General features: G+C 54.1%; 6 protein-coding genes across 6 annotated transcripts; 4 read left to right on the top strand and 2 right to left on the bottom strand.

The window, feature by feature from the left end:
* Window positions 1–44: 44 nt before the first annotated feature.
* On the top strand, window positions 45–1,103 carry LTHEOB_1328 (uncharacterized protein; the record flags this gene model as incomplete). Its single annotated transcript, XM_035510017.1, has 1 exon — window positions 45–1,103. The coding sequence occupies one exon, from the start codon at window positions 45–47 to the stop codon at window positions 1,101–1,103; it is 1,059 nt and encodes a 352-aa protein (XP_035367675.1).
* A 1,840-nt stretch (window positions 1,104–2,943) lies between these two features.
* LTHEOB_1327 (WSC domain containing protein) lies at window positions 2,944–4,655 on the top strand (the record flags this gene model as incomplete). Its single annotated transcript, XM_035510016.1, has 4 exons — window positions 2,944–3,123; window positions 3,183–3,248; window positions 3,315–3,393; window positions 3,454–4,655. The coding sequence occupies 4 exons, from the start codon at window positions 2,944–2,946 to the stop codon at window positions 4,653–4,655; spliced, it is 1,527 nt and encodes a 508-aa protein (XP_035367674.1).
* An 815-nt stretch (window positions 4,656–5,470) lies between these two features.
* LTHEOB_1326 (Mitochondrion protein) lies at window positions 5,471–6,348 on the bottom strand (the record flags this gene model as incomplete). Its single annotated transcript, XM_035510015.1, has 2 exons — window positions 5,471–5,803; window positions 6,115–6,348. The coding sequence occupies 2 exons, from the start codon at window positions 6,346–6,348 to the stop codon at window positions 5,471–5,473; spliced, it is 567 nt and encodes a 188-aa protein (XP_035367673.1).
* A 5,609-nt stretch (window positions 6,349–11,957) lies between these two features.
* On the top strand, window positions 11,958–14,184 carry LTHEOB_1325 (Acyl- oxidase; the record flags this gene model as incomplete). Its single annotated transcript, XM_035510014.1, has 3 exons — window positions 11,958–12,329; window positions 12,380–12,753; window positions 12,822–14,184. 3 exons carry the CDS (start codon window positions 11,958–11,960, stop codon window positions 14,182–14,184), a joined length of 2,109 nt encoding a protein of 702 aa, XP_035367672.1.
* Window positions 14,185–19,067: 4,883 nt separating this feature from the next.
* Window positions 19,068–22,068, top strand: LTHEOB_1324 (Heterokaryon incompatibility protein; the record flags this gene model as incomplete). The annotated part of the gene is made up of 2 exons (XM_035510013.1): window positions 19,068–19,202; window positions 19,255–22,068. 2 exons carry the CDS (start codon window positions 19,068–19,070, stop codon window positions 22,066–22,068), a joined length of 2,949 nt encoding a protein of 982 aa, XP_035367671.1.
* Window positions 22,069–22,155: 87 nt separating this feature from the next.
* LTHEOB_1323 (Swi snf family DNA-dependent ATPase ris1) lies at window positions 22,156–23,035 on the bottom strand (the record flags this gene model as incomplete). Its single annotated transcript, XM_035510012.1, has 2 exons — window positions 22,156–22,930; window positions 22,986–23,035. 2 exons carry the CDS (start codon window positions 23,033–23,035, stop codon window positions 22,156–22,158), a joined length of 825 nt encoding a protein of 274 aa, XP_035367670.1.
* Between the last annotated feature and the right edge of the window lie 3,739 nt (window positions 23,036–26,774).

Raw genomic sequence — 26,774 nt, 5'->3', positions numbered from 1 at the left:
TGCCGTTGCCACTGGTGTTATGCAATCCCAAATCGCCTTACACCATGTTTTCCCCTAGCGAATTCACTGTTACCTTCGCCTATCAATCTCAAAACATACCCTTCTCTGATTGGATCTCCCTTCTCACCGTTTGCCTTGCTCCTCTTCTGGCTCACATCATGAGTGGCGCTCCGGAGCCCATTGTCCTGACCGATGATCCGCCCCATTGGTCGGACCGGCTCTACCTCTGGAATCCAATGACAATAACTTGGAGATACTTCATCATCGTTGACCGCCGTATGCGGGCAACAAACTGGACTCCGAGGAGCATGGCCGACATCAATGCCGTTTTTTGGACCGATTCCGGCTGGCGCGGATGCGACTACCTGGAGGAGAACCCGAACATAATATGCACCAAGCTTCCGAGCGGTACAGCTATTCCCTGGATCTCGTCCTCCGCCGCGAAGACATTGATCGTCACGCTTCAGGGCTTCCAGATAGTATACCTGTGCATGCTCGCCTTGTTGGAACGCACCTTCCAGATCTCAATCCGGTCGATATTCTTCGCAATCTCCTTCATCAGTCTGCTCCGGCTCCCAGCCGCACCGTGGCTGACAGAAGAGTTCGGCTACTGCAACACGTCAAAGCAAGACTCAGAAAACTCCTGCTGGCAACAATCGGATCCTATTGCGCCTCCGTCACCGCCGTCGTCGTCGCCGCTGCGCCCGCAGAGCTCGCGCGGAGCGCTCGTCCTGCGCGCCTACTTCTTGCTCTGGAACACGTGCTCGCTCGCGCTCAATATCCTGTTCTGGTTCTGCCCCGGCCCGCTGTGCCCCGTCTGCCGCAGCAGCACGGCGTTCCTACGGCAGATCGTATTCCTCGCCATCATCATCGGCAAGACAACCCTGTTCTACCTGTACATTGTTACCGGGCAGACAGCATCGCCGATCCTCCCGTGCCAGAACGCGCGCTGGTATAAGGCGTACACGTGGCTGCTGGTGGTTCTGTCTTTGGCCCTGCTGTTCGTCAGTGTGCTCGAGACGAGAAGGGACGAGGATGGGGACTACACGTCGGTTCCGGACATTCCAGCGTGCAGATATAAGAAAGTGTGGGAGACTGCGTAAACGGGAGGATAGGTGCTTTTGTATTTAGCATGGATGATGTGACGGCCTCTCAGTAACGCTTTTATTCTTTATTCCTTCATTCGATGGGTATCAATTGAGTGCCATCCCTCGCCTTAGACACCCTTTGCGCGATACTGAAGGCTCTATTCTTATGGTTAGTACAGCGCGTTATCCTAGGCGAGAGACAGAAATTTACCTCATTATGTTGAACTCCCAACAGGCCTAGCTGCGCCTTTTGCCACAATCGCTCTCATTTGTTTTGTATCTCAGCTCTTAAAAGTCTTGTAGGCATGATCAGGGAGCAGGGCTTTGGTGTTGATTGGAACATAAGTATTTCATATTAGAAGGAAAGGTACTGGAGGTAGTTTGTGTTTTTTCAGAGAAAAATCAATGTGACGGGGGAGACGAACATTGTAGGGCCAGTGTCGTGGGTACGAAGCTCCGACCACAGCCACTCGCTGGGCCGGAAGGAACTTTCCCGCTGGGTTTCAGCCTCATCTTACGCGTCATCCTCTCCAGCGGCAAGAGAGTGGGCTTTGACCAATAGTTTTCGGACATCGAACGCTCTCGGCAAAATCTGATGCTTTGGTACATTTGGGGCACAGTTTTGTCAATGGCTCTCAAGCAATTTGTGATGAGATGATTTGAATATGCCGTCCTTCGACTTTCCTATTAGGAATTACAAGGGACGAGTTTGAAGCAAAGACGAGAATCCAATGGACTCTCAGCACTAGATTGCGGCCGTAGAATCAGAGACAGATGTGGCAGTGCGAATGCTTGTTAACCCATTTTAGTATGAGTGCATTGATACTAATTCAGGGACCTGGCTCTATATGGAGAGGGGCTTTTATTATCTCGTACGGAATGTGGAGGACTCTATAGAGACAATGGAAGCAACCATGAGCAAGCAATGGTGCACCAGGATAGATGTCTTCAGGTTTATTTCATGACGAAGACACGACAGGCCTCGGTGGTGCTGACTGAATGGTGAAATGAGCAACATTGACACATTTGCCAGGCCGACGAGAGGAACAGGATTCCATCTGCACAAAGAAAGAAGTCGAGATCCGTGTTGTCGGCTTAAACAACACGCATGGTGTCTCGCTAAGCAGATCTCTAACCGTTTTCGGTAATGGCGGGTCGCTCCCCGTTGCATCGACCAAAACCGACCACGTCTCGCGTGCCGCTACCCGAACGGCTGGGCATGTCGCAACATTCAGGATCAACCACGTCCAGAAATGGATCCGTTCCACGGCGTCCCGCGTCGATCGGTGATTAGCAAAGGACGCGACCCACTACGTTCCGTCTTTTCCATTCGATGACAGCGACTGTGGAGAAGGAGACGAAGCCAAGCGATTTAAGGCCCTGCCAGCCAAGAACTTTCCCTCTTGGCTGGTTTTGAAGAGCGCCCCAATGGTGCTCACGCAAACACAAGACGTATTGGCCTTTCGGCTCCCTGATTGGATCGTGGCAGCTTGCTCGATGTCGCCATAAGGTGATCGGAGTCTTGGGCCCTTCATGCGGAACTGCTTTCTCTAACATCCGGAGAGTCCCCCATCCAGAATACACAGTGGCCTTGCCACGCGGATGTGGGGGAGGCAGGAACATTCTCCGACCGGAAGAGTCGCGTCACCAAGCGCGCTTGCATCCACCAGCTCAGGAACCCCCAGAAAAAGCTTGTCAATAATGGCCATAAAGCAGAGAGGTCCATATATAAGCGCTTTCGCTGCCGAGATTCAAAGAGCCAGAAGACCGAATACGTCTGTGACGGCCAAAGTTTTCCCAAGTTCTTAATCATCTCTCTCTCTCTCCTCCCTTACGTTTTTCCCCCTCCTCCAAAATGCGTTTCGCGACTGCCGCTTCCTTTTTCCTCGCCGCCACGTTTGTTTCCGGTGCGGCCATCCCGCAGCCAGGTGGTGATGCTGCTGCGGCTGGTGCTGTGGCCACACCTGCAGCCACGCCTGCGGCGGCAGACGCCGGCACCGAAAGCGCAGATGCTGCCGCTGCCGCAAACGCGCAGGTAAACCATTCGCACTCGAGCAAGCTTGCTTCAGGAATTGTCTAACACGGTGTCTCCAGGCCCAGCAAGAAGCGATAGACAAGCAAAAGCAGATCGAAGAGGAGCACGCCGCAGCCGACGCGAAGGTCAGCAACAATTTTTACCAACCCCCCTTTTTTGCCCATGGAGATATTAACTAACGAATTCCACAGGCCCAAGCGGAAGCTCAAGCCGCGCAAGATGCCGCGATTGCCGAACAGTCCAAGCAAGCCGCCGCGCAACAAGCCGCAGGTATGTCGTCACAACCCAACTCTCCTACCACCCGACCCGTACTGACTGACTTCACCACAGCTACACCCGCTGCAGCCGCTGCTACCCCTGATGCTGCCGCCGCCGCTGCTGCTGCCACACCCGCTGCAGCCACTCCCGCCGCAGCGACACCGGCAGTAGCAGCGTCGAACGCAACCGCTCCCGACGCAGCGGCAGCAGCAGCTGCTGCCATGGCCGAGATGATGGCGGCCGCCGACGAGCAAGCAGCAGCAGCCGAGGACCCGGCCGCCGCCGACCAGGCCGCTGACTCTGCCGATGCCGAAGCTGATCCCGCGGCCGCTGCTGGTGATGCCGAGGCAGACCAGGCGGCCGCAGCGGAGGATGCCCAGGGACAACAAGACGCCGCCGCCGCTGCGCAGGACGCACAGGCACAGATCGACGCGGCGAAGCAGGCCCAGCAGGCCGCCGAGGCCAAGGCTGAGGAGTTGCAGAAGCAGGTGGATGAGTTGCAGAAGCAGCAGCAGGATGCTGCGGCTGCGGACGCTGGTGCCGCAGACGCTGGAGCTGCTGATGCTGGAGCTGCTGACGCTGATGCCGGTGCCGCTGATGCCGGTGCCGAAGACGCAGGAGCAGCCGATGCCGGTGCGGCCGATGCTGGTGCTGAAGGTGCAGGAGCCGGTGATGCTGCTTCGGCGGACGGTGAAGCTGCCGGTGCCGAAGGCGATGCCGCAAAGGATGGTGCCGCTGATGCTGGTGCTGCCGATGCTGGAGCTGCCGACGCGGGTGCCGCTGACGCAGGCGCCGCCGATGATGCTGCAAAGGCAGATGGCAAGGGTGCTGCTGACGCCGAGGGCGGCGACGCTGCTGCTGCCGACGATGCAGCTGGACAGGAGAACGCTGGCGCTGAAGGTGCTGCCGCGGCAGAGGGCGAGGCTGACCAGGAGAAGGGTGCTGGTGCTGAAGGCGCTGCTGCTGAGGGCGCTGCTGCTGAAGGTGATGGTGCGGCCGAAGATGCTGGCGCTGCGAAGGGAGATGGCGCTGCCCAGGATGATGGCGCTGCTCAGGATGAGGCCGGAGCGGAGGACCAGGCCGCGGATGGTGCTGCCGGTGATGGTGCTGCCGGTGATGGTGCTGCCGGTGATGGTGCTGCCGCGGATGGCGCTGCTGAGACCGATGCGGCTGCCGAGGGAGCTGCCGAGGAGAAGGGGGCCGCTGAAGCTGCTAGGAAGCCGGAGGGTGCAGGATCGAAGCTTGCGGCGGTCAAGCGTTTCTTGGGGTTCTAATGAGAAGTCGACACGATGTTGGATTGGTGCTGGATCCGATGCGGTAACATAGTCTCGAGGGAGATGAATACGGTCAGGAAAGAGGAGGCTGAGCCTTCTCTGAGGTAGTGAACGCATTACGATGCTTTTAGTAATCAGGCTTTTTAGAGTCATTAACAAATAATTTTGCTTAAAAGGCCACTATTGGAACATGTCTTCGTGTTACTTCTTGTGTTCAAGAAAAGCTAACTTCAAGGACTTCAATCTGTAACATCGAGGATGTTGCTTCAAAAACTCAGGTCAAACGAACACGAGGAGGCAAAAACTAAAGAAGACAATAGACTAGCACCCCTACTCTTCGCCCCAGGCGAGGAAGACTTCAGACACCATCACAAATCACACACACCTCAAAGTCCATAATTGTTTCAACGCCGTAGACACTCCACGCAAGAGAGAAGTAAAATGAGAGAGCCGGGGAATGGAACCGCCCTCACCCACAGCACGAAAAAGGTAGAAAGAGAGATACTGAAAGAATAACCGTCCAACATCCTAGTCCGGTTCCTAAACGCGCTTCGACAAATTTCCAACTCCCAAACACGAAAGTTGCGCAACCAAACAACACTGCTTACACTTATGGCATCGTTCTAATCGTCGTAATAGTCACGAATACCCCGCCTGGCCCATACGTGCCTACTACTTGCTTATATCCCGGCACACACGCCGCCGGGTCGGGTACCAGCGACGTGATCAGATTGGCTTCCCTGATGTCGGTCATGAGGGTTGTTAGGACCGATGTTACGGCGGATATTGAAAGTGTAGGTGTCGAAGTTATGAGTCTAGGAGCTGACAATGTTGGTGCTGAAAGTGTTGATAGTGAGAGTGTCGGCACTGAGAGACTCGGCGCTGACAGGCTCGGCACTGAGAGACTTGGTGCTGACAGACCTGGTGCTGAGAGACTTGGTGCTGAGAGCGTTGGTGGTGATAGAGTTGGTGGTGATAGAGTTGGTGCTGACAAATTTGGTGCTGAAATGGTGGGGATAGATAGGCTTGGTGCAGACAAAGCTGAAATAGTCGGAAGTGTAGGTGAAGACACAGTTAAGGTGGGGACTCGAGGCGTTTGGATGGATAGGGAAGGAAGAGATAGTGTTGGCGCAGACAGTGAAGGCGGACTAACACTGGGAAGGGCTGAAGAAGGCAGGAGACCTGTCGGTGCAGATAACGCCGACAGGGAAATGGAGGGCAAGGAAGCGCTGGGTACAGAAGCAGGGCGTAGGGACACGCTGGTGAGGGAAACAGTAGACAACAAAGGAGAGGGTGTGGCAATAGCCGGTAGCGTTGTGGAAAGTTCATCCGTCTCAACCAAGCCAGTGGGAACATTCACAATCACGATTGTTGTCGAGACCAAGTGGCTGACCATGGTCCAAGTGAGACTCGTGAAAGGAAGGGAGCCGGAAGTCTGGAACAACGTGAGGATGCTTACAATGTCACCTTCAGGAGACGATGTCACGAGGGGATCAATCTCGGACGATGAAGATGCGCCGCCCAGGATGACCGGAGTGCCAGTAGGGGTATTTGAGTTTAAGGGAGGCGAGAGCTGGCCCAGCTGGTTGAGTGATGGTGTCCCAATGACCACTGTTGGCGGACTGGTACCCGTTGGAAAAATGGTGAAAATAGAAGTGGCTGTCCCGTCGACCGGGGCAGTCTTTGTTACCATCGGCGCGGTGACGGGTGCGGTCAGACTAGTAGGAGTCAAGAAGAAGACTGTGGGTAATTCGACGTCCCTGCGCCTCAGCGGAGCAGCTCCATTCAGAGTGACAATGATGTCGCGCGATCCAGGCGTGTATCCTGCCGTCTGAATGACAGCACCAGGTAGGCCTGTTATTGTTGGAAGATTGACGGCAACGCTTACGCCTGCTCCAATTGACGCATCGATAGTTGCCCCAAGGCTAACATCCACTGCGACTGGGAGTGAAGTACCGAGCGGAGGAATTCCACTAATTCCTGTCCCCACACCGGTGGTGAGCGGGAGTTCAGTAGGCAAGCTGACTGGAGGGATGGAAAGACTTGGTACTGAAAGACTTGGGATCGAGGGCAAGCTCACATCCGGAGTGGTAATTGGAGGCACCGAAATGCTGGGGACCGACACTGAAGGTAGAGATGCGGAAGGGAGAGAAATCCCACTCGGCAGGATAATGGTTGGAAGACCGGTCGGAACAGTGATGAGTGTTGTGGGAAGTATCAAGCTGGGGGCTGCCAGACTCGGAACCGACAAGCTTGGAACTGGCAAAGTCGGGATATTCAGACTTGGCACACCTAAAATCGAAAGGCCCAGGCTGGGAGCGCTCAGGCTTGGAAGGCTTATGCTAGGGACACTGAAGCTAAGACTTGGCACATTTAAGCCGGGAATGCTCAGGCTTGGGGCCTCCAAGGTGGGCACTGACAGGCTTGGTATAGACGGTATCGGAATCGGCACGCTCGGAATTGCCAATGTCGGCACTGAGGGATTTGGAAGAGAGAGGGTTGGGACAGACAATGTGGGCAAAGATGGACTTGGTATAGCCACCGGTGGAATCGGGATGGGGAGACCGAGGATTGAGAAGTGTGGAATCGGGAGGTTAGGCACTGAGATGCTAGGCACCTGCAGGCTAGGTACAGAGAGGGTTGTGATCGGGACTGAAGGGACCGATAAGCTTGGGAGCTGGAGTGTCGGTGCGGAAAGCGTGGGCATGTTGAGATCCGGAACCGAGAGCGACGGCATTGAAAGTGACGGAACTAACACACTCGGGATTGCCAGACTTGGGACCGAAAATGCGGGTGCTGATAGATTTGGAACAGATAGGGTCGGATTCGGCATGCTCGGCATATCGACACTCAAAGTAGGCAAGCCTAGCAACGGCAACGAAAGATTCGGGACAGCAATTGTTGGTACAGGTATACTTGGAAGTTGCAAACTCGGCACCGAAATGCTTGGAAGCCGGATGCTAGGTAAAGATAAGCCCGGGAGAGAAGCACCTGGTATCGATGGAGTGGGGATCGATGGTGTGAGGATCTGGAAGCTGGGGAGTGAAAGGGATTCCAAGTCCGCAGAGAGGAGTGGTGCGATTGGAGGAATGAATGTCGGGAGCGCAATGCTCGGGGCGGCCAGACTTGGTGCAACCACGGTTGGGAGAGACAATGTTGGAAGGCCAACGCTCGGAAGGCTGAGACCGGACGGGAGACTTAAGGGCGGAACTGCAATAGGTGGTACTGGCAGAGAAGGAACAGGAAGTGTAGGGATTCCAAGGGCACTGAGGGGTGGTATGGCAAGCTCCGTGAGGATGTTGGTATTCGGGAGGCTCAAAAGGTCGGGGACTGTGAGCGGAATGGACGGCCTTGCGATGGAGTCTATGCTGACAGAGGGAATACTAATTTGCGGGGCCGAACCATCAATGGATGGCTGAGAGAATGATGGTATAGCCAGGCTCGGAACTGACAGCGGCGGAATGTTGAGGGGCTGGACGCTCAGAGCCGGTATATCCAAGGATGGTGCACTCAGAGAAGGCACACTCAGGGAAGAAAGGCTCAGTGATGGAATATTCAATGACAGTGGAGGAATGTTCAATGAAAGAGAAGGAATACCGAGCGAAGGGGCGTTTAGAGAAAGTGAAGGGATACCGGGTGAAGGAACACTGAGTGAGGGAATGTTCAGCGAAAGAGAAGGAATACCGAGTGAGGGAATGCTCAGAGAAGGAAAGCTTAGTGATGGCATGCTTAATGATGGAAGTTCCAGGGAAAGTGAAGGAACACCAAACGAGGGAATGACGGCCGAAGGAGCAGCCAGTGATGGTACGCTGAGGGCGGGCACACTGAAGCTGGGTACGTTCAGGGATTGCTCGCTCAGGCTCGGCACACCCAATGTTGGTATGTTTGGAGGTGGCAGACTAAGCGGTGGCACACTGGGCAACAACGCGCTGAGACCCGGAAGACTTAATAATGGCAAGCTAACGCTTGGCGGTGAAAGCGAAGGAAGCTCAGTCGGTAGAGACAAAATTGGGACACTAAGGCCTGGGGGGTTCAGCGACGGCAAGCTGACAGATGGCAGCGGCACTGAGGGTAGCGCTGTTGGAAGTGAGAGAGTGGGCAAGCTCAGACTTGGCAGGCCCAAACTCGGTATGCTTAGAGAAGGCAGGCCGACAGACGGGAGAGAGAGGGTCGGGAGGTCTCTAGGAAGAGATACACTGGGCAGAGGTACCAAAATGCTTGGAAGAGAAACACTCGGCATGCTCAACGGCGGGACGGAGAGGCCGGGTATGCTCAGCGATGGCAGTGCAAGGCTTGGGACAGAAGCGCTCGGAAGGCTCAACCCGGGAATCGAAACGCTCGGCAGTCCCAGTGACAGAAGGGCGGTAGGCACAGAAATACCCGGCAAACTCAGGCCAGGGAGACCCAGTGAGGGTAATGCGGTGGGGACCGACACGCCAGAAATCGAAGGGAGGCCGCTTGGCAGTTGCAAGCTCAGAGAGGGTAGTAAGAGAGACCCCAGAGAAAGGGGAGGCAACAGAGTGGGTAAGGATCCCAGGCCAGATACGGTCTGACCACCAATGCCACTGAACGAAGGTAATCCAGTTGGAAGAGCCAGAGTGACCGTCGCGGCCACGCCCAATGACGGGACTGCCCCGCTCGGAATGAGGACGGCTGCGACAGCGCTGGGGTCGACAACCAGATCTGTAGATTGAGTGTAGCACTGGCAGTTGTTCTGGTTGGTAAGATCGAGATTAAGACCCGCACCACCGTAGCCGAGGAGCACGCAAGTACCCAGGCAAAGACCAATATCATTGTCACCACTGCCGAAGAGGCGAGGCACGGCAAGGCGAAGACCGATGCTGACACCGCAGCGGATCTGGAACGTTTGGCCAGCTACTGTGACAACTTGGTCATTATCTCGAGGACACTGGAAGGCCGGAGAAGTGGCCCCAGGAGCAACTGAGACTGTCGCTGAGGGTCCGACAGTAGGGGCTGAAACGAGTGCAGGAGCCGATGCTCCGCGGGACAGAGACGAAGCCGAAGGCGATCCTGAGGCTGACCGCAACCCTGCAACAGACGACAAGATCAGATCGGTCTGCGGGAGCGATGCGGATAAGGGCGAGAGCGATGCGACAGATACGCCGACACCAGCAGCAACGGAGGCTTGAACCGACACAGCAGCCGAAGCACTGACAGCTACAGGAGCTGCTACACTGGTGGTAAGGACATTCGAGCTCGAGGAAGTAGGTAGAAGAATGAGTGGGGGGAGAGGAAGAAATTGCCTCTTATCAAGTGTTGGAAGAGTAGGAAAGACTGTTGGTAGGTCGATGGACGCACCCGACAGGATCGAAGCCGCACCACCTAGGATATTAGAGACAGACGGACTGCGGACGCACTTCTTGACGACGCCAAGAGCACCAGCAGCACAAGTGTTGAGTTGAGTAGCCGTCCGCGCGTTGTTTGTGAGACATGTCTGGAAGGCATCCAAGCTGTCGTTTGGTTAGTAAGTAATCCTTTGGGTGTTGAGGGGAAACTCACGTAGAAGAATAGCATGAATTGAAAGCTGACCTAGCTGGCTCGCAAGCCCTCAAGTCTAGCGGGTTGCTCGAAGCCTGGCATACTTGGAGAGTTGTGAATCTCTGCTCGCATGTTGCTTGGAGGATACACTGGAGTCCAGTGCTAAGTTCGAGAGCACAGCTGTGGTCAGAGTTCCCGCAAGTGGCACCGAGCGACTTAAATCGGGGCGTCAGCCTCTCTCTTACACGACTAATCCACACGGTGTACTCGCCTGTAATACTTGGATGGGATTGGACGCTCGTTTTTCGGCTTCCCTGTTTGTTCTTCGCTCAACGAGGAACTCTTCTGGCAGCAGGGCACCGTATGCTGGCGAAAGGGAGAGAAAACAAAAGGCCGTGAAGAACGTGGAGAGGTGCATCTTGTCCGAGCAACGAGCCACGGAGAATGATTGAGATATGGAAAAGTCACTGCAGCAACTTGGTGACGGAGCAACGGCAATGAGATCCTCAAATTATACTTTTCTGAAAGCACGCGACGGGTTCGAGGAATGCCGTTCGTGTTGGTATTTCTGACTTGGCGATCTCGACGACTGGCTGTGCCAATGCAAGAGGTACTTCGGGAGCCTGGGCAAGTCCAGAAGCAGTCAAGAATGAACGGACAGCCAACATTCTCAATACCAAGCCACAGCAGATCAAACAATGGTTAGACGATACAAGAATGAGGCTGACGAGAAGTGTGGCAACAGGGTGATGCTTCACTGCAACCAAAACCGAGCTCCAGAGATGTTCTTCGGCCCAAGCTGACCAGTATCAAGCACTGGTGAGAGGAGGATTCCTCTACACCTCTCAACGCGAGTCGACACGTTATCATTGAAGGGGAGAGGTGTAATACCCATATTCCGTTTATTGGAGTAGGACTACAGTTGGCAAGACTCGCATGAAGAATGTTCCCGGGACGCTGTGATCGGGAAAATGGATTGCTCGGCGCTGAGGAAACGTGATGTTTCAGATCGAGATCAATGGTTATATGTAGTATACGAAAGACAGTGCAGTAGCCATCCAAGATCACCACAGCCTGAAGAGTCGATAAAAAATCATCGAGCAGAGAAGAGCGATCTCACCAGACATTTTGGTGTTGAAGCAACACGGTTCTACTTCTTTGGGTCTAGAACCAGATCAACCGGGAAGGGATAGCGAATGAGATCGAGGATCGTCCCAGCGCCACGCTTGTTGATCTTCGATGCATATGGGGAAGGAATGCGGGAGCTGAATATCGGGGGTGGTACACGCTTGAATGGAAGTGAGGGATTAGAACAACGGGAGATGTCTCCGCTCGGTCTTTCCCTTGCAGACCAGCCACTCGGATCTCATCAGACTGCAGAACCTCGGTCCGCAAAGAGTTTTTGTAGAGTTGAAATTTGGTTGATTGCGCGTTCAAATAAGCGTTCCTGTCAGAGTCCGGCACTCCCGATCCGCTCCGACTGATGTGTCGCGGCGAGATGCACGGGCTGCTTGAGCTGATTCATCTGATAGCGAGTCATGGGCGTGATGCGGAGGCCAACCGGCAACGATGGGGACCCCGTGGGCGACGTGGCGGTGGCGTACGGGCGTGACTGGTGAGAGTGACGGTGAAGCGGCGTCGGTGCGCGGCTCTCGGCGAAGGGAAAAATAGTGATCCCGCAGCAGCCGAGGTACTTTCCCGATTCATGGCATCATCCACCGGCCGATACGTACTTTAACCTCCAACCATGCCCGCTCCGCTTCCCCCTCCACTCCCTCCGCTCCCTCCCCCTTCCCCACAGAAATGGCCCCCATAGTACCGACTCCAGACTGGGTGAAGGCCCTCAAGCCCTCGGGCCCCCAAGGCTCCGAACTCCTTGCCAAGGAACGCGCCCAGAGCAACATCCCCGTCGAGAAGCTTTCCGAGTTCCTCTTTTCCAAGGAAGCTTTGGAGCGCAAGCGGAGGATTCTGCAGATTCTCGAGGCCGAAAAGGTCTTCGACAAGTCGCAGAACTACTTCCAGGGCCGCATTGATCGCATCGAGACGTCTTTGGCGAGAGCGAAGCGCCTGCGCCAGTTGACTGTCCAGCATGGGTGGAGCGAAGACGAGTTCCGCGCCGCCGTTGACTTGATCAGCGAGCCCACCCCCTATGGCCTGCACGAGAGCATGTTCCTTGTAATTCTCCCCCCGTTCGTTCCCCAAGCTTTTTGCTGACCCGGACACAGGTCACTCTCCGCGACCAGAGCACCCCCGAGCAGCAGAAGCTCTTTTACGAGAAGGCGGCAAACTACGAGTACATGGGCTGCTATGCACAGACGGAACTGGGCCACGGTTCCAACGTGCGCGGCCTCGAGACGCTCGCCATCTGGAACCCCGACGACAAGACCTTCATCATCCACTCCCCACACTTGACGGCTGCGAAATGGTGGATCGGCTCTTTGGGACGCACGGCAAACCATGCCGTGGTCATGGCTCAGCTCATCATCAACAACAAGCCCTACGGCCCCCATCCCTTCGTTGTGCCCATCAGGGATCTCAAGACGCATCAGCCGCTGCCGAACATCCACATCGGCGATATCGGACCCAAGTTCGGTTACAAGTGAGCACCCCTGCAACCATCCCTGCCATTACCCCAAACGGCAACCTGCTGACATGCATCGCCTGTAGCACCATGGACAATGGTTTCTTGCTCTTTAACAAGGTCAAGATCCCCCACGTCAACATGCTTTCCAGATTCTCCAAGGTCGACCCCAATACTAGCAAATACATTCGCCCCGAGAGACCGGCGCTCGTCTACGGCACTCTGACCTGGGTCCGGAGTAACATTGTTATGCAAGCTGGTGGCACTCTTGCACGCGGAGTCACGATTGCAACGAGATACTGCGCTGTCAGGAGACAATTCCAGGACAAGGATGCGACGGACAAGAAGGCTGGTGAGACGCAGGTCCTGGACTACACCATGGTGCAGATCCGTCTCTTGACGCTCCTGGCTGCCACTTATGCTCTCCACTTCACCGGTAAGAGCATGATGGCGCTCTACACGGAGAACCAGAAGAGGATGAACCAGGATGTGGGCAAGGCAGGGAGCACCGAGCGTGGTGCAGGCCCCGAGGAGACGCATTCCGGCAGCGACCTGCTTGCAGACCTGCACGCCACCTCTTGCGGCTTGAAGTCTCTGGCTAGTTCGACTGCTGCCGAGGGTCTCGAGGTCTGCCGTCGTGCATGCGGTGGTCACGGATACAGCAACTTCTCTGGCATCGGCACGTGGTATGCTGACTACCTTCCTACCGTCACCTGGGAGGGTGACAACTACATGATCACGCAGCAGGTTGCGCGGTACCTCCTGAAGTCGGCGCGCAGCGTTCTCAGGGGCGAGAAGGCCACCAACGACACCACGGCGATCCTCAAGAACTACCTCGACAAGTCTGACATGGGCGCGGCATTCGACGTGCTGGGCAAGGATGAGGACATTGTCGCCGCCTTCGCATGGCGTGCGTCGTTCCTGACTTTTGAGGCGCTGAAGCACCGCGACGAGCAGAAGCGGCCGTGGAACGACCTCCTGGTCGATTTCTACCGCCTGAGCAAGGCGCACTCGCAATACCTGGTGGTGAAGAACTTCTACGAGTCGCTCCAGGCCACCGAGTTCAACCGCGAGCTCGACCCCGAGACGCAGACGCTCATGTACAAGCTCTTCCGCCTCTACGCGCTCCACACGCTCGAGAGCGAGGCCTCCGAGTTCTACACGTCCAGCGCCGTCACGGTGCGCCAGATCCAGCTCGCGCGCACCAACGCCGTCATGAAGCTGCTCGGCGAGATCCGGCCGCACGCGGTGCGCCTTGTCGACGCGTGGGACTTCCCTGATTGGCAGCTTGACAGCTCGCTCGGCCGGGCGGATGGCAAGGTCTATGAGGACATGTTCCACCGCGCTAGCGAGCTGAACCCGCTGAACAGCATTACGTTCGACCCGTACCCTGATTCACCCGTGCTGTTCAAGGAGAACAAGAGCCAGGAGTACAAGAGCAAGTTGTGAGATGTCTTCTTTGGGCTAGCGGTTTATATTTTTGATGACCTTGTACAACTTTTTCAGTGCATATTGTTTGCACATTGGGACATATTTGTGGCTACTTGAGCCTATACATGACCAGAGATAGACCAAAGAAGAATATAACGCCCTAGATGTCTTTGTCTTGAAAGTTATCGTCTGTAATTTGCATGTGCTTGTCCAGCCAGTGTTTGGCCCTTTTTTTGGTTCCTTTCGTCCAGCCAGGAAAAAAAAGTTATTTCCACACGCCATGTCTAGCATGTGAAAATGACCTCACACACACGGGATCGATGAATCACCATGGTGTCCGCGTGTCCCATCTTATCTGATGGTTTGCCTTTCCCCGGTTAGCGGGGAAGCGGCCTGGCGGTGGGGCGTCGGCAGAGCTTCTGTCACAAATCCCCGAGATCGGACCTTTTCTGTTTCGGGTCTGGGGGACTCGCTGCGCACGTACGGCGTTCACGACACGCGCGCGCGGGGGCTGCGGAGGCATGTGAAAGTGTCTGAGCGCCGATGAGCCTAACGACGACAAACACGCGTGATGATGGTCGCGGTCCACCGGATGCTGCTGCGTCTCAGCCTCGTGGCGGGCGCCTTATTAGGTGAGCAGCCTCGGTGGGAATTAAGGTCGGCCCTGCGGGTGTAAGGCTAACGGATGTGTCCGGTCACCGTCCTGCGGCTGGCGGCTACTGGCGCATAAGTCATGTGGTTCTGGAGAGAGGACTGCTGTGTCCATTCGAGTAGTATATGGTCAGCTACATGGGCTGGGCTCGTCTATCTTTGATGGGCGACAGGGATTTGATGCAGAGAAACGAGCACGTCTGCTCACGATGCGCTGGCTGTCAGCCGCAAAGATATCGCAGATGCAATCGCGGATAGCGCGAGTGTAGGAAGAAGGCTGATAGGTCACAGGAAACGCCGCAAGGACGCCACAGCAATACCAAGCATAACGATGAGGCGCAGCCGTAGACTCAGCCTCGATGCCTTGTCGTTATTGATACAGTCCACCTCTTTCTTCGAGACAGCTTGTGTTCTTCAGTTCGAGTACTCGGTTCCAAAGCTTGCAGCATGGAAAGTGTCTGTTACTGCGGCGATCTCGCCGTAATCCACGGCCCTGATTATTGCGAAAGGTGTGGGAACTTCGTTTCCGACAGCAAAACGATAAAACTCTGCGAATGCCAAACGTCTCCGTTCTCGGTTGTTCGGGGCAGTCCGTATTGCGACAACTGTGGAAGACTTGTTACCGACTACAGAGCTGCATTCGCTGGCAAAGTCTGTGCAAGATTGGCGCACACAATCCAGAAAAAGTCAACAGTCAACCCATCCGAAAACCACTGTTATACCTCTCTATCCGAGGCAGAGATCCGCCTAGTCGCCCTCGATCCTGGAGAATATGATCAAGAACTTCAGTGTGCTCTGGTCAACGTACGCTTTGATAATCTTCCACTGTTTGAGGCAACTTCCTATACCTGGGCGGATAAACGAGGTCTCAAGGATAAAACCTCACACATCGTCTGCGGCAAAGAAAAACGACTTATACCCATCACCCGGAATTGCGAAATGCTCCTCAGGCGAATACGGCTTCCGCACGCCAAACGTTTAGTGTGGATAGATGCCATCTGCATCAATCAGTCCTCTACCGAAGAGCGGAATCATCAGGTGCGCCAAATGGCAGATATATACCGACGCGCTTCCAGAGTCCTGGTTTTCGTTGGCGAACCATCCTCAAATGCCTCAAATGCTAGTTTACCCTTCGCCAATCCACTATTTGACTATTTGAGTGGAAATTTCCTTCACTATGGTGGAGTGGTATTCGACACCGAAGTTCCAGACTGGTGGCCCTTGTTGGATAAGCGCAAAGTATTTTGTGCACTTATGGAACAACCGTGGTTCAAGCGCATATGGGTAATTCAGGAATACGTACTTGCTCGCCGTGGATACTGGGTCACAGGGTCGGCCACTCTCAATTTGAACCTGCTCTGTTCAGAAACCCCGCGGTGGCTTAAACTTGACGTTTCAAGGCAGATCCCTCCCTTCTTGAAGCTCAGGTCAGCCTCACAAAGCAAGCTGAGACTTGGGGATCTGCTGCAAATATCGTGCGGATTTCAATGTGAGGATCCGAGAGACCGAGTTTACGCCTTGCGTGGCCTTGCGTCTGACATTCCGCCGGACAAGCTGATACCCGATTACTCCAAGACCGTCAACCAAGTCTACACAGATGTGGCGACTTTCTTGGTCCAGGATCAACAGTCACCCAATGTACTCTTCTTACGCGAACCCCGTCCTTGTTCCGAGAGAGCTTCCTGGATTCCTGATTTGGCATCGGATGCCTCTGTGGATAATCACATCAACATCGACCATGACAAAGCTTTCCAGAACCTCGGAGCGCTCGCTTCGATCCATTCCAGTATAGAGAGACCAGCACATCCGATTCTAAAGGTGTATGGAGCACGCATGGGTCTGATTGAGCGTCTCGGACATGTGGACTCTCATTCAGATCTGCTATCTCTGTTGGACACGTCGAATTCTCCACAGACGCGGTATGGCATGACCTTCAATGAGATTGTCGATTCCTTTGATTGGCTTATCTGCCTCCAAGGAGATAAGTTGCTATCGAACCGTCCGCAACTTAGGTCATTCATTTGGGCCGCACGGAGCAAAGCGCCCATTCCGCTACGTTCGTTATTGGCAGCCCTCGCTCGATGTTTGCATTACAGAATTTCATGGTGCCGCACGGTCGAACGGGAACATATACAGCCTGGAATATTCTCGCTTTATATTCCTATCCCTTCCGAGCCCGACCTGGAGATGGATGGTAGTTGCACGAAGATATTCAATGAGCTTAAGGATGTCCTTGTCGACCGCGGATTGATTGGCCTAACTGATGCGCAGAGAGACAACCTTCGATCATGGAGAGAGGCAGTAGAGCCAGCTTGTCTCGAAAAAGAAAGTATGGAGTCCGAGAAGAGAGTATGGCAGGACAGGAATATCGGGAAAATCTTTGGTTCGCCCTTGCCTGCCACCGTACGCCTCCACGGATTCCCTTCTTGCCCCAGCATGACTCCGTCATGGAAAAAGGATATATGCTTTGACGTTAAGAAGATATTCGGGCGCAATAAGGAGCTCCGGGGCCCGGCTGGTGGAGCGCAATGCAATGAGTGCCTTCAACAAATGACATGGTTCAAGAGCACGATGCACGAACGTTCAAATGGCCGTAGTCTCTTCTTGACAGAAGATAGCATCGGCATTGGTCCGCTAGATTGCCAGCCCGAAGACATGATTTTTTCTGTCGTTGGAGCAAGACACCTGGTGGTCCTGAGGCCTGGAGAGGACGGCTACCGGTTCGTCGGACCTTGTTGGTTGCTGGAGACACAGCCCTTGCATCCGCAAAGAAGTCGGCTTCACAGAGTCGAGGATGGGTCCAAAGTTAAGATCCGGGGCATCAAAGGCTGTGGCTGGAAAAGAGAAGAGGTTGAGTTTCAAGAGATATCGATCTGCTGAGTTTCTTGTGGGTACCTCAATATTGCGAATTGATCAATGGCAGAGACTCTCGGTGTTGTTGCCTCGGCCATCCAAGTGGCCAACTTCGGCGTGCAACTATCCTCCAGCCTCTACAGCTACATTGAGACCGTCTCAAAGGCCGACCGGCGCGTTAGTGACATCGCTTCCAAAGTCGAGCTTAGAGGTGAGGCACACATCAAGACATGTTTCACTTCACTTCAGTTGCACACCACTCATCAGATGAACATTTTTTTAATTGAAAACTGCTTCAGATTAACCACCAAGGTGTCGTCACAAAGCTCATCAACAGTAGCTTCAAGCAATCACCAATTTCAAGTGCACTCCCTACCTTCTTTACCCAGCACTAGATGCTGCATTCCCACCCGCCCCGACCTTTCCAGGTAGTCGTCACCTCTACATCAGCCCTTTCCCACCCCGACCTTTAAGGGTAGTCGTCACCCGGGCACCAGCCCACCCGTCCTGCCCCGACCTTTGGATTTAGAGGAGGTAGTCGTCACCTCCTATGCCCTCGCCCAAACCCCGACCTTTTTGAAGGGTAGTCGTCACCCAGGCATCCAGCCCCTCCCGTCCTGCCCCGACCTTTTTGTGAAGAGTAGTCGTCACCCAAAAGTTTCTGGCTTAATCTAAGCCAAAAGGCAAAGAGAGCTGAAGAGCAAGAAAGGGTGGCTCGGTCGAAGGATGGCAGGGTATATATAGGCATAGGTGGTCCGTGCACAGGTGCTCACATGCCGTAATCTAGGAGTCCGGCCTCACCTTCGATGAACCAGAGATGGTCGCGTTGCGCAAAGAAAGCGCCGTCGCTACCGCTCGGATGACGGTGTGCAAGTACGCTGGCGTGTCCAAGGAAATTGAAGATGATGTCACCAAGTCACGAAAAAACGAACCTTTGTTTCCCGTCAGAGCGTCCAAGATTGCGGCCCTCGCGGCAATCTTCCCAGCAACATGTCAGTTGTCGAAAGTAGGGATGGAGAGAGTCTTCCTGCGATACCCCGATCACAAAGCAGTACGCTGGAATTCAGACAAAATGATGGCGTGGTCGTTGCGCTACTAAATGAGTGGACCAAGGTCTATGATTAAGCGTATGATATTTGATATGGCGGAGGAATCCAGTACCTACTTATACCACGAAATGGTTACTCATCCGTGGGTACGTAAGCTCACAGTTTGTATAAGCAGGTAGCTATGTCAGTGGCGGTCAACTAGCCAATCTGGTGGCTTGATATATGCATGTGGCTGTCTTGCTTGGTGCGGGGGCCGAATTTGCAGGAAGTTGAAACCTGGCCTGATTATTTTTCTGCTTCGTCTGCGCCTCACAACCAAGACTTGAATTTCTCCGCAAGCACTCTACGATGTCATCGAGCGAAAAGCTAAAATGGGTCGAAACGAATTCTGTGGAGAAGGAAGAATATCCAGGGCTTGAAGCAAATGGCCAACCGGATAACGGAGGCGCAAACCCGAGGAAACAGGACAGGAGCAATGCCGCTGTAGGGCTTCTCAAAAGTCTAGTCGCATCGCTTTAGAGACTGACATCCGCAGTGGGTCTGTGCAAAATGCTCAAACTTGGGTCTTTCTATGGATAGATTCCTCATCAATAATGCACATAACGTGGAAAAGGGCCAATACTTCACCAAGGAGTCTCCAACCGCTTTTTCGCCGAAGCAGGCGAATACAAAATATCCTCTTGGAACCTTTGAGGAAATTTCGAGTCGAAGCTACTATTGCAAGTTCTGCGAGCTTGTCACGAGATCTGTCGGGACCGGAGAAGAGACGGCCTGGACCGAAGAACAACAACGCGCCACATGTTATGTGACTTGGGAAATTGATGGTCGCAGTGCGGGTAACAGCCACGAGCGTGTCAAGGCTCGTACTCGAAGGCTCCATCTTCAATGGGAAAATGGCATGCTTGAAGATGCGTACCTAGTCTTGGTCACACAGAATCGTTACAACCTGATCAATTCCGACGCGAGACACATGTGGCAGGAAAATTCGCACTTTCTGGCACGGAAGGTGTCGTCCGAAGCAAGTCGAGAAACGCTAGTCAAAAGCTGGCTGGATGACTGCCTCGATAACCATGGAAGGGATTGTTGGCATTCCGCAAGAGAGAAAGCAGCCTTTCAAGAGGTGACTGGCCAGTCGTACTTTGGCGTCATCGATGTTGAACAAATGTGCTTGACCACTCTTCCACAGAATCCCGGGAGACGGTTTGAAAGCGATGGCGACGACGACGACAGATATTCAGATGCTTCGGATCATAGCGAGATGGGACAAGAAACACACGACCGTTACGTCGCCTTGAGCTATGTATGGGGCGGAAACAATGCGGAGAAGACGGTCCATAACAATGTCCTTACACGGCTGCTTCATGGTGGGCTGGAAGAGCCGTTCAAGAAAATGCCCAAGGTCATCCAGGATACGGTCAAGCTCGTTCGCCGTCTCGGTTACCGCTACCTGTGGATCGACGCCATATGCATCGTTCAGAACAGTGCTCGTTCATGGAAGCTCAATGCGGAAATCATGAACATGATCTATCGCAACGCTGACCTGACGATATGCGCTGCGGATGGAGTCGACGCCACAGCCGGTCTGAAAGCCTTAAGCAAGCCAACACACTCACAGATCATTGTGGAGTGTGCACCCGGGTTGCGACTAATGGTCTGCCGCTTGGCCGAAGCGAGCATCAAGAAATCCAAATGGAACACCCGAGGATGGACATTTCAAGAACGGCTTCTGTCCAGACGGTGCCTGATATTCACCGAAGGGCGCGTCATGTTCCAGTGTCGATCCTCTGCCATGTCCGAGGATATAGTCACGGCTCCTGGAAGCGTGGAAAATGCCTCCAGATGGTCTTTGGATCTGCTGCAGTCCCCACTTCAACTGCTGAACTCCCTAGCCCCGCGACCCATCTGGTTTTACATGAACTGTGTTCAGCTCTACTCGGCCAGAGACCTCACCAAATCGGGCGACATCTTAGCAGCTTTCAACGGTGTTTCGAACCATATCGAGGACACTTTGAGCTCTCCCTTGACTTTTGGTCTTCCAACATCTCATTTCGACCTTGCTCTACTCTGGATTCCTCTTGGATCATCACAGCGGCGGATGGGAGACGAGTCCGAGGATGAACGCTTCGACGACGAGCCGTCCCGACGCAGAAACAGCGGACACACGCGAGAGACGAATTTTCCGAGCTGGTCATGGTGCGGCTGGCAAGGATGCACCATGGATTATTTGACAAACAGCATGATCGACGACTGCCTGGAGGATGTCAACGAATGGCTGACCCATCACACCTGGATCCAATGGCACATCCGCGATGGTCGCGGCCGATTACGTCCGTTATGGGATTCCACCTCGGCTCGAGAGCCGAGATTCACCGAGAAACGGTGGCGCGGGTACAGCTCCGAGTCGGACGATCTTCAGGTCTTTAGTAGGCTTGCACCCATTGCTCGGAAGGGTAGATGGCAGCCTACTGATATCCTCGAGGAAAGGAAGGTTGCGGAAGAAAGAAAGATGTATGAGAGAAAGGTTGAGGAAGAAAGAAAGATGTACGAGAGAAAGGTGGAGGAAGAAAGAAGGAAGCGGGAGATGGAGGCTGAAGAGGAAAGAAGAATGCGGGAGAAGAAGGCAGCGGAAGAAAGAAGAATGCGGGAGCTGAAGGAGATAGAGAGGTTGAAGGCTGAAGAAGAAAGAAGAATGTGGGAGCTGAAGGAGATGAAGGAGATGGAGAGGTTGAAGAGAAAGAAAGCTGCGGCACGCCGCACTGCAACCGACACGGCGCACGACCAATACGGCCGCGTCATTGGTCTGCACCACCACCACATGGGTGAGAGAATGTATTTCCAGCGGACTATCCCAGAGAGCCCCTACAAAGTCAACATGACGGAATACACTCCGGATAAGGACATGGAGTACCCGGATTCGCCTATCCTGCAGTTCTGGACACACTCGGCTTTCCTGCGCCTGTATCCCTCAGAGCATGATAGAAAGAACGGACTCGTCCGGTTCAGCATCACAGACGTGTCGAACGACTGGTGCGGCACGATTCAGCTTTCGGAGAATTGGGTCGAAGCGGAGGAAGCGCGGCAGAAAAACGAGGGGCTCAACTGGGACAGTGCGCAGTACGAGTTCCTCGCGCTATCAGAGGCGAAGAAGTTCACCGAGGAGGAGTGCGGCGCGTGGACGTACTACCTGCCGCTGGAGCGGAAACAGTCAGAGTGGGATTTGTACTTTGTCCTCCTGACCGAGAAGAGGAACGGCACGTGGAGCCGCGTGGCGCTCGGCAAGGTCTTCTCGACTGCCTTCGAAAACGAGCTTGGGGGATCTTCTGAGTGGAAGGAGATCGTGTTGGTGTGAGCTTCGTGAGATGAATTCGTGCACACTACTGAATTCTTTTTTTTCCTCACAAGAGAATATCGCACCTATGAAATGTATCTGTCCCCCTCACTCTTCTTCCTCCTCCGCCTCCTCCTCCTCTTCCTCCCCCTCGACAGCATCCTCCGCCTCCCCGTCCTCATCCGACTTCTTCCCCTTCTTCCCACCCGCACCCCCCTGCAACCCGACCACAACCATCACCAGCGTCCTCACAAACGGATTGAACCCCCTCCACGTCTTCTTCTCCGCCAACACTCCCTTATCCTTCTTGAACTCATCCCGCAACCGCTCCTCGACCCTTTCCAGCAACCACTCCTGGTCCCTCCCGCACGCCCGCTCCACCGCCTTCCCCAGCTCCACCAGCGCGTCTTCGAGAGGCACTTCAGGACCCTTAACAGCAGCCGTCGAGCTGGAACTGCTGCTGCTTTTGCTGCCACTACTGCTGCTGCCACCCAGCCGCTCGATTTCGCCGGCGGCCAGGTCGCGCAGGCCGCGCAGGTCGTACCAGCCCGCGGCGGCGTAGACGTGCAGGGCGAGGGCGTACGCGGTCGTGGCGTCGGTGGTGCGGAGCGTCTGGTAGCGGGTGGTGGTGAGGTAGTGGAGGAGGGTGTGGGCGGTCAGCGGGTCGGCGTGGGGCAGGTGGAGGGTGTTGTTGGCGTCGTAATCATTGGCGTGCGTGTTGTTGTTGCTGCTGGAGGGAGGTGGTGGTGGCTGCTGGGTTTGGAGCAGCGAGTAGAGCTTCGGGTGCCGGGAGAGGAAGGCCGAGTGGATGGGCCAGCGTTGCGGCGAGTTGCCGAAGGTGAGGTGGATGAGCGGGCTGGCGTAGGGGCTGTGCGGCCGGCGGCTGCGGTATTAGTTAAGGGTGTGCAGGGCGAGCTTTGGATGAGGCAGAGGCGCACGAGGTTTGCGGCTGGTCTTGTTGGACCTGGGGGTGGATGGTGGTGGCCATTGCGGATTTTGTTTTTGGTGTACTGGTCGCTGAGATGGGTGAGAAGTCCGTGGTGCTCAGAATTTACAATGTGGAAGTATGCCAGAAATATCAAGAAGCTAAATAGAGCGCAAAGTGCCCGCTGTGGCTAAGGGTTGATCGCGCGCCAAGAGGTGAGCAGCCCGTGGCAGTGTTTTATTGGGAACACTGGAAGCGCTGTGGATCAATCGTACCGTAATACGGGATTCAAACAGATGCTGGGCTTTTTCGAGATCTGCTTTCCTGTTCTCCTGTTGGTCAACGGATAGAGCGGGTATGCAAGACATCGGTGCTCGGCAACGCTGCGGTCCGTGCCGTTGCCGGCGTGCCGTACGGATTCACTTCACGGACTTTTACGAGACAGGCTACATTGAAATTTAAAATAGTGCTGGATAATCATCCTACTTCACTGCTTAGACAATGCGAATCGTGTGCTTCCCAAACTCTCCTGCACGAGGGTTCCAATCAAGACATGGCATACTTTCTTCGTCACCCGAAACCTCACGGACATGATCTTTGCCTCCTCTTCCAATTATTGTTATCAACCCAACTCTCCTGAAGGTTCCAAAAACAGATGGATATGACTGCAGTAAGAGACAAGTATAGTGTACCGCTTCACCAACTCTCACAGCGGGCGTAGCGGCCAGGTAGTAAAGCTGCCCGTCTGGCCCAAAGATGTCCACATCGCCTTCAGCGCTGTCAAGGGTGGGGTTTCCAATTTGTTCGGCGGGATTTTGCCAATTTACACCCACATAATCCGTGTTGAAGGGGTCTTCAACCGCCTCGTTCCGCCGCACTTGAACCCTCTTCAGAGGAAAGTCGCCAATGAGTGCCATGGAAGCACTTAAAAGTATCCCAAAAGGGTCCCTGCGATTGAACCCTCTGGAACGTTTGACAAATCCATTTGCCTCGAATGAGACCCCGCCTTCACCCCTAAGAGCACCGTACTCAATGCCCCAGTCTGTGTCCACAGCTGCCCATGAGAAGGACGGGGCGCGGTATTCCCGAGGACGACGGCTCCATTGGTGGACCCACATTTGACCATTTGAGTCCCATCGTTTCTTCACCTGCCACAGAAGTTGAAACTCGAGATCCCGCGCCCACATGCCAGCGACGTAGTCATACCGGACGAGGGAATGAAATCGCCGCGCGAGACTTGAAAGAGCGAGGAGCTTGTCCCCGTCATATGTGTGATGCATCTTGGCGAAATTATTCACGACTGTCGCCCAACATCTGTAAACGGTTCTCCAGTTGGCGCCTTCCTGGAGTAGATCAAGGATATCAAGCCTGTGTTCCCGGGAGAAAAGAGCAGTTCGCGGCGGTCCGATATCGTAGGATGCATACTCCGTCGGATGGCACTCCATTCTCTGCCCTTCATGACACTCCCAGGCTATTTGTTTCTTGCAAAAGTAGAGCTTTCTCCGGTTCATAAGAGTCTCTTGCATTGCCCAGCCCCGCATGTTCACTGGAGCTTCATAAACAGACGCCTCCCAGAAAAGCTGTTCAGGAGACAATTGTCCTTGAAGACTAGGGTCCTGCAATTCTTCTGAAAATGGGATTGGATCTCGATTGACAAAAAGTCCGTCTCGGCTGTCTGTGGCTGCCGCTGCGGTAATATTCAGGAACGAGTTGCTCCACACATCACACAGCTTTTGTGATTCCGAAACCCAATCGTTCGGGTCGTCTTGCATGATGCAAAGGACATCGATCCAGATAAATCGCACATTCTCCAAGGTACAAGCAAACTCCATTGCTTCCCTAAACATCAGAGGTAGTAACTTAATCTTTACCCCGCTGAGAGCTTGAGCCATGGACTGCCTTGAAAGTGTGATGTCCACCGTCTCCAAACAATGTGTCAGCGTGACATATTGATACACTGGGTTTGGATGTTTGAGATCGTGTCCCAGGACCAACTTGACGTGTTCACCGCCGTCTTTCAGTTCTTGAAGGTCAATCAAACGCGTTGGGTACTGTGGTACGTTGCGCTGATTTATGCATCTGCACCTCCTTATCCAAGACCGTGCCAGCTCCAGTACTTCCGGAGAGCCGGTATTGTCTGAGCGGCAAAGCTTTGCTCTGGAGGCACTTCTGAGTTTCTTGATCGTATCATCGTCATCCAGACCAGGGAACAACTTCGGCAGCTTCGTAGGATCATCTCTGATGAATTGCCAGTATTCTTCTGTCTCGGGCTGCTGGTCATCTTCCATTGCGGCATTACATCCATGGTCCTCAAAAGTAGGCAAGGGCAAATCCTCGAGACCTGGATCCTGGCTGGTAATCCTAACACTGCTATTGCTCAACCCCCGTGTGATTGATCCAGTCCTGTCGACGTCTTCCCTTTCTGGGAGAGAAAGCAGCGCCAGTGTTTCGAGATGTCCGCATATATGGTCTCGAATCCGCTTGTACGAGTTCTTTGGGAAAGAAGCCCCAACGCTGTCTCCAACGACCTCGACACGCGTTTCGTCTTCTTCGCAGAATGGACAGGCGAGGAGGATATTTGACTGCTGACTTCTTGAAGCAAGAGCAGCAAACACATCCGGCGCCGGCTTTGTGCATTTATCGACCATGAAAGATATCTGCTCAGGAATGATTTCGGAAGTATGATCCCCTTGGAGATGAGAAATAAGTGCATCTGCGCTCTGGAAAAACTGGTCCTCATGACCTTCAGCCTGGCATGACCATACCTTGGTGTGTTGATAAGCCATGTGATTTACCCACTCTTCCTTAGTCTTGTACACTTTTGAGGAACAATCTTCGAAAAGACAGATATAAGGCTCAAGATCCAGTAGAACATGGCGTCTAAAGTAAGCATAAATGAGTATGGAACATTTGAAAATGCGCCAGTATCACTTACTTCCATTGACGTGTGCTCTGTCTTCCCACCACCTGTTGGCTCAAGGGTAGACTGCAATATGGACAGATTGTTTCAATCAAGCCTGTGTCTGACTTTGGGGGTGGTGGGAAGTCCATCTGGTCAAGTCCCTCTCTGACTGAGGGGCTGATGGCTGAAAGGACGGTGGATTTGGCATACGTGGAAAATCCTTTCCGTTGGACTGACGAGGCCACAGTGTCAACGAAAGTGACCGCTTTGTGTTTACCCCTGGGCTCTTGAGGCTGTGGAAGGGCTATTTCCTTGTTCGGGTCAGTGTCGGTATCGGTGGTCTGCTGAGCTGGGGCAATTGGTTGGGATTGGATAAAAAGCTCATCCAATCCTCGCTGTAATTTCATGCGGTGGCTGGCTCGGTAGAGAAACCTCTGGCGCCGGAACAAGACACTCTGTACCAGGCGGTCCACGAGAGTTGGGGAATGTTTCAACCTCGGCAGTGTCCTGTTGATAGACCACCTGACGTAGGACTCCAGATCCCGGAATTGCTCATCCAGCCGCGGCGCTTCCCTTGCAAGCCAAACCCTGACCCTGTCTTCTTCTTTGGTGGAGCGTGGCTTCTTGATAATCGCGGTGATTCGGTAAAGATGAGTTATCGTGTCACTGATGCTCTCCAGAACTGGGTCCTCGGATGCTGCCTCATCGTTCAAGTCCTGATTTGCTTCCTGAGAACTTGCATCGCTGATTCCCAGGGATGAGTCTGACGAATATGTAGAGGCTGAATCTTCTTTGCACTGCCTGTCCCCAACTGGATGTGACTCTTCGGCTGACTGAATTGTCACCAAATGATTTTCAAGGCGTTTCAGAAGCCTTATGATAACGTCCTTAATGTCAGGC

The sequence above is a fragment of the Lasiodiplodia theobromae genome, assembly GCF_012971845.1.
Source record: "Lasiodiplodia theobromae strain AM2As chromosome Unknown scaffold_3, whole genome shotgun sequence".
Lineage (NCBI taxonomy): Eukaryota > Fungi > Ascomycota > Dothideomycetes > Botryosphaeriales > Botryosphaeriaceae > Lasiodiplodia > Lasiodiplodia theobromae.
The sequence above is the reverse complement of the archived record's forward strand: the minus strand, read 5'-3'. Positions and strand labels throughout refer to the sequence as shown.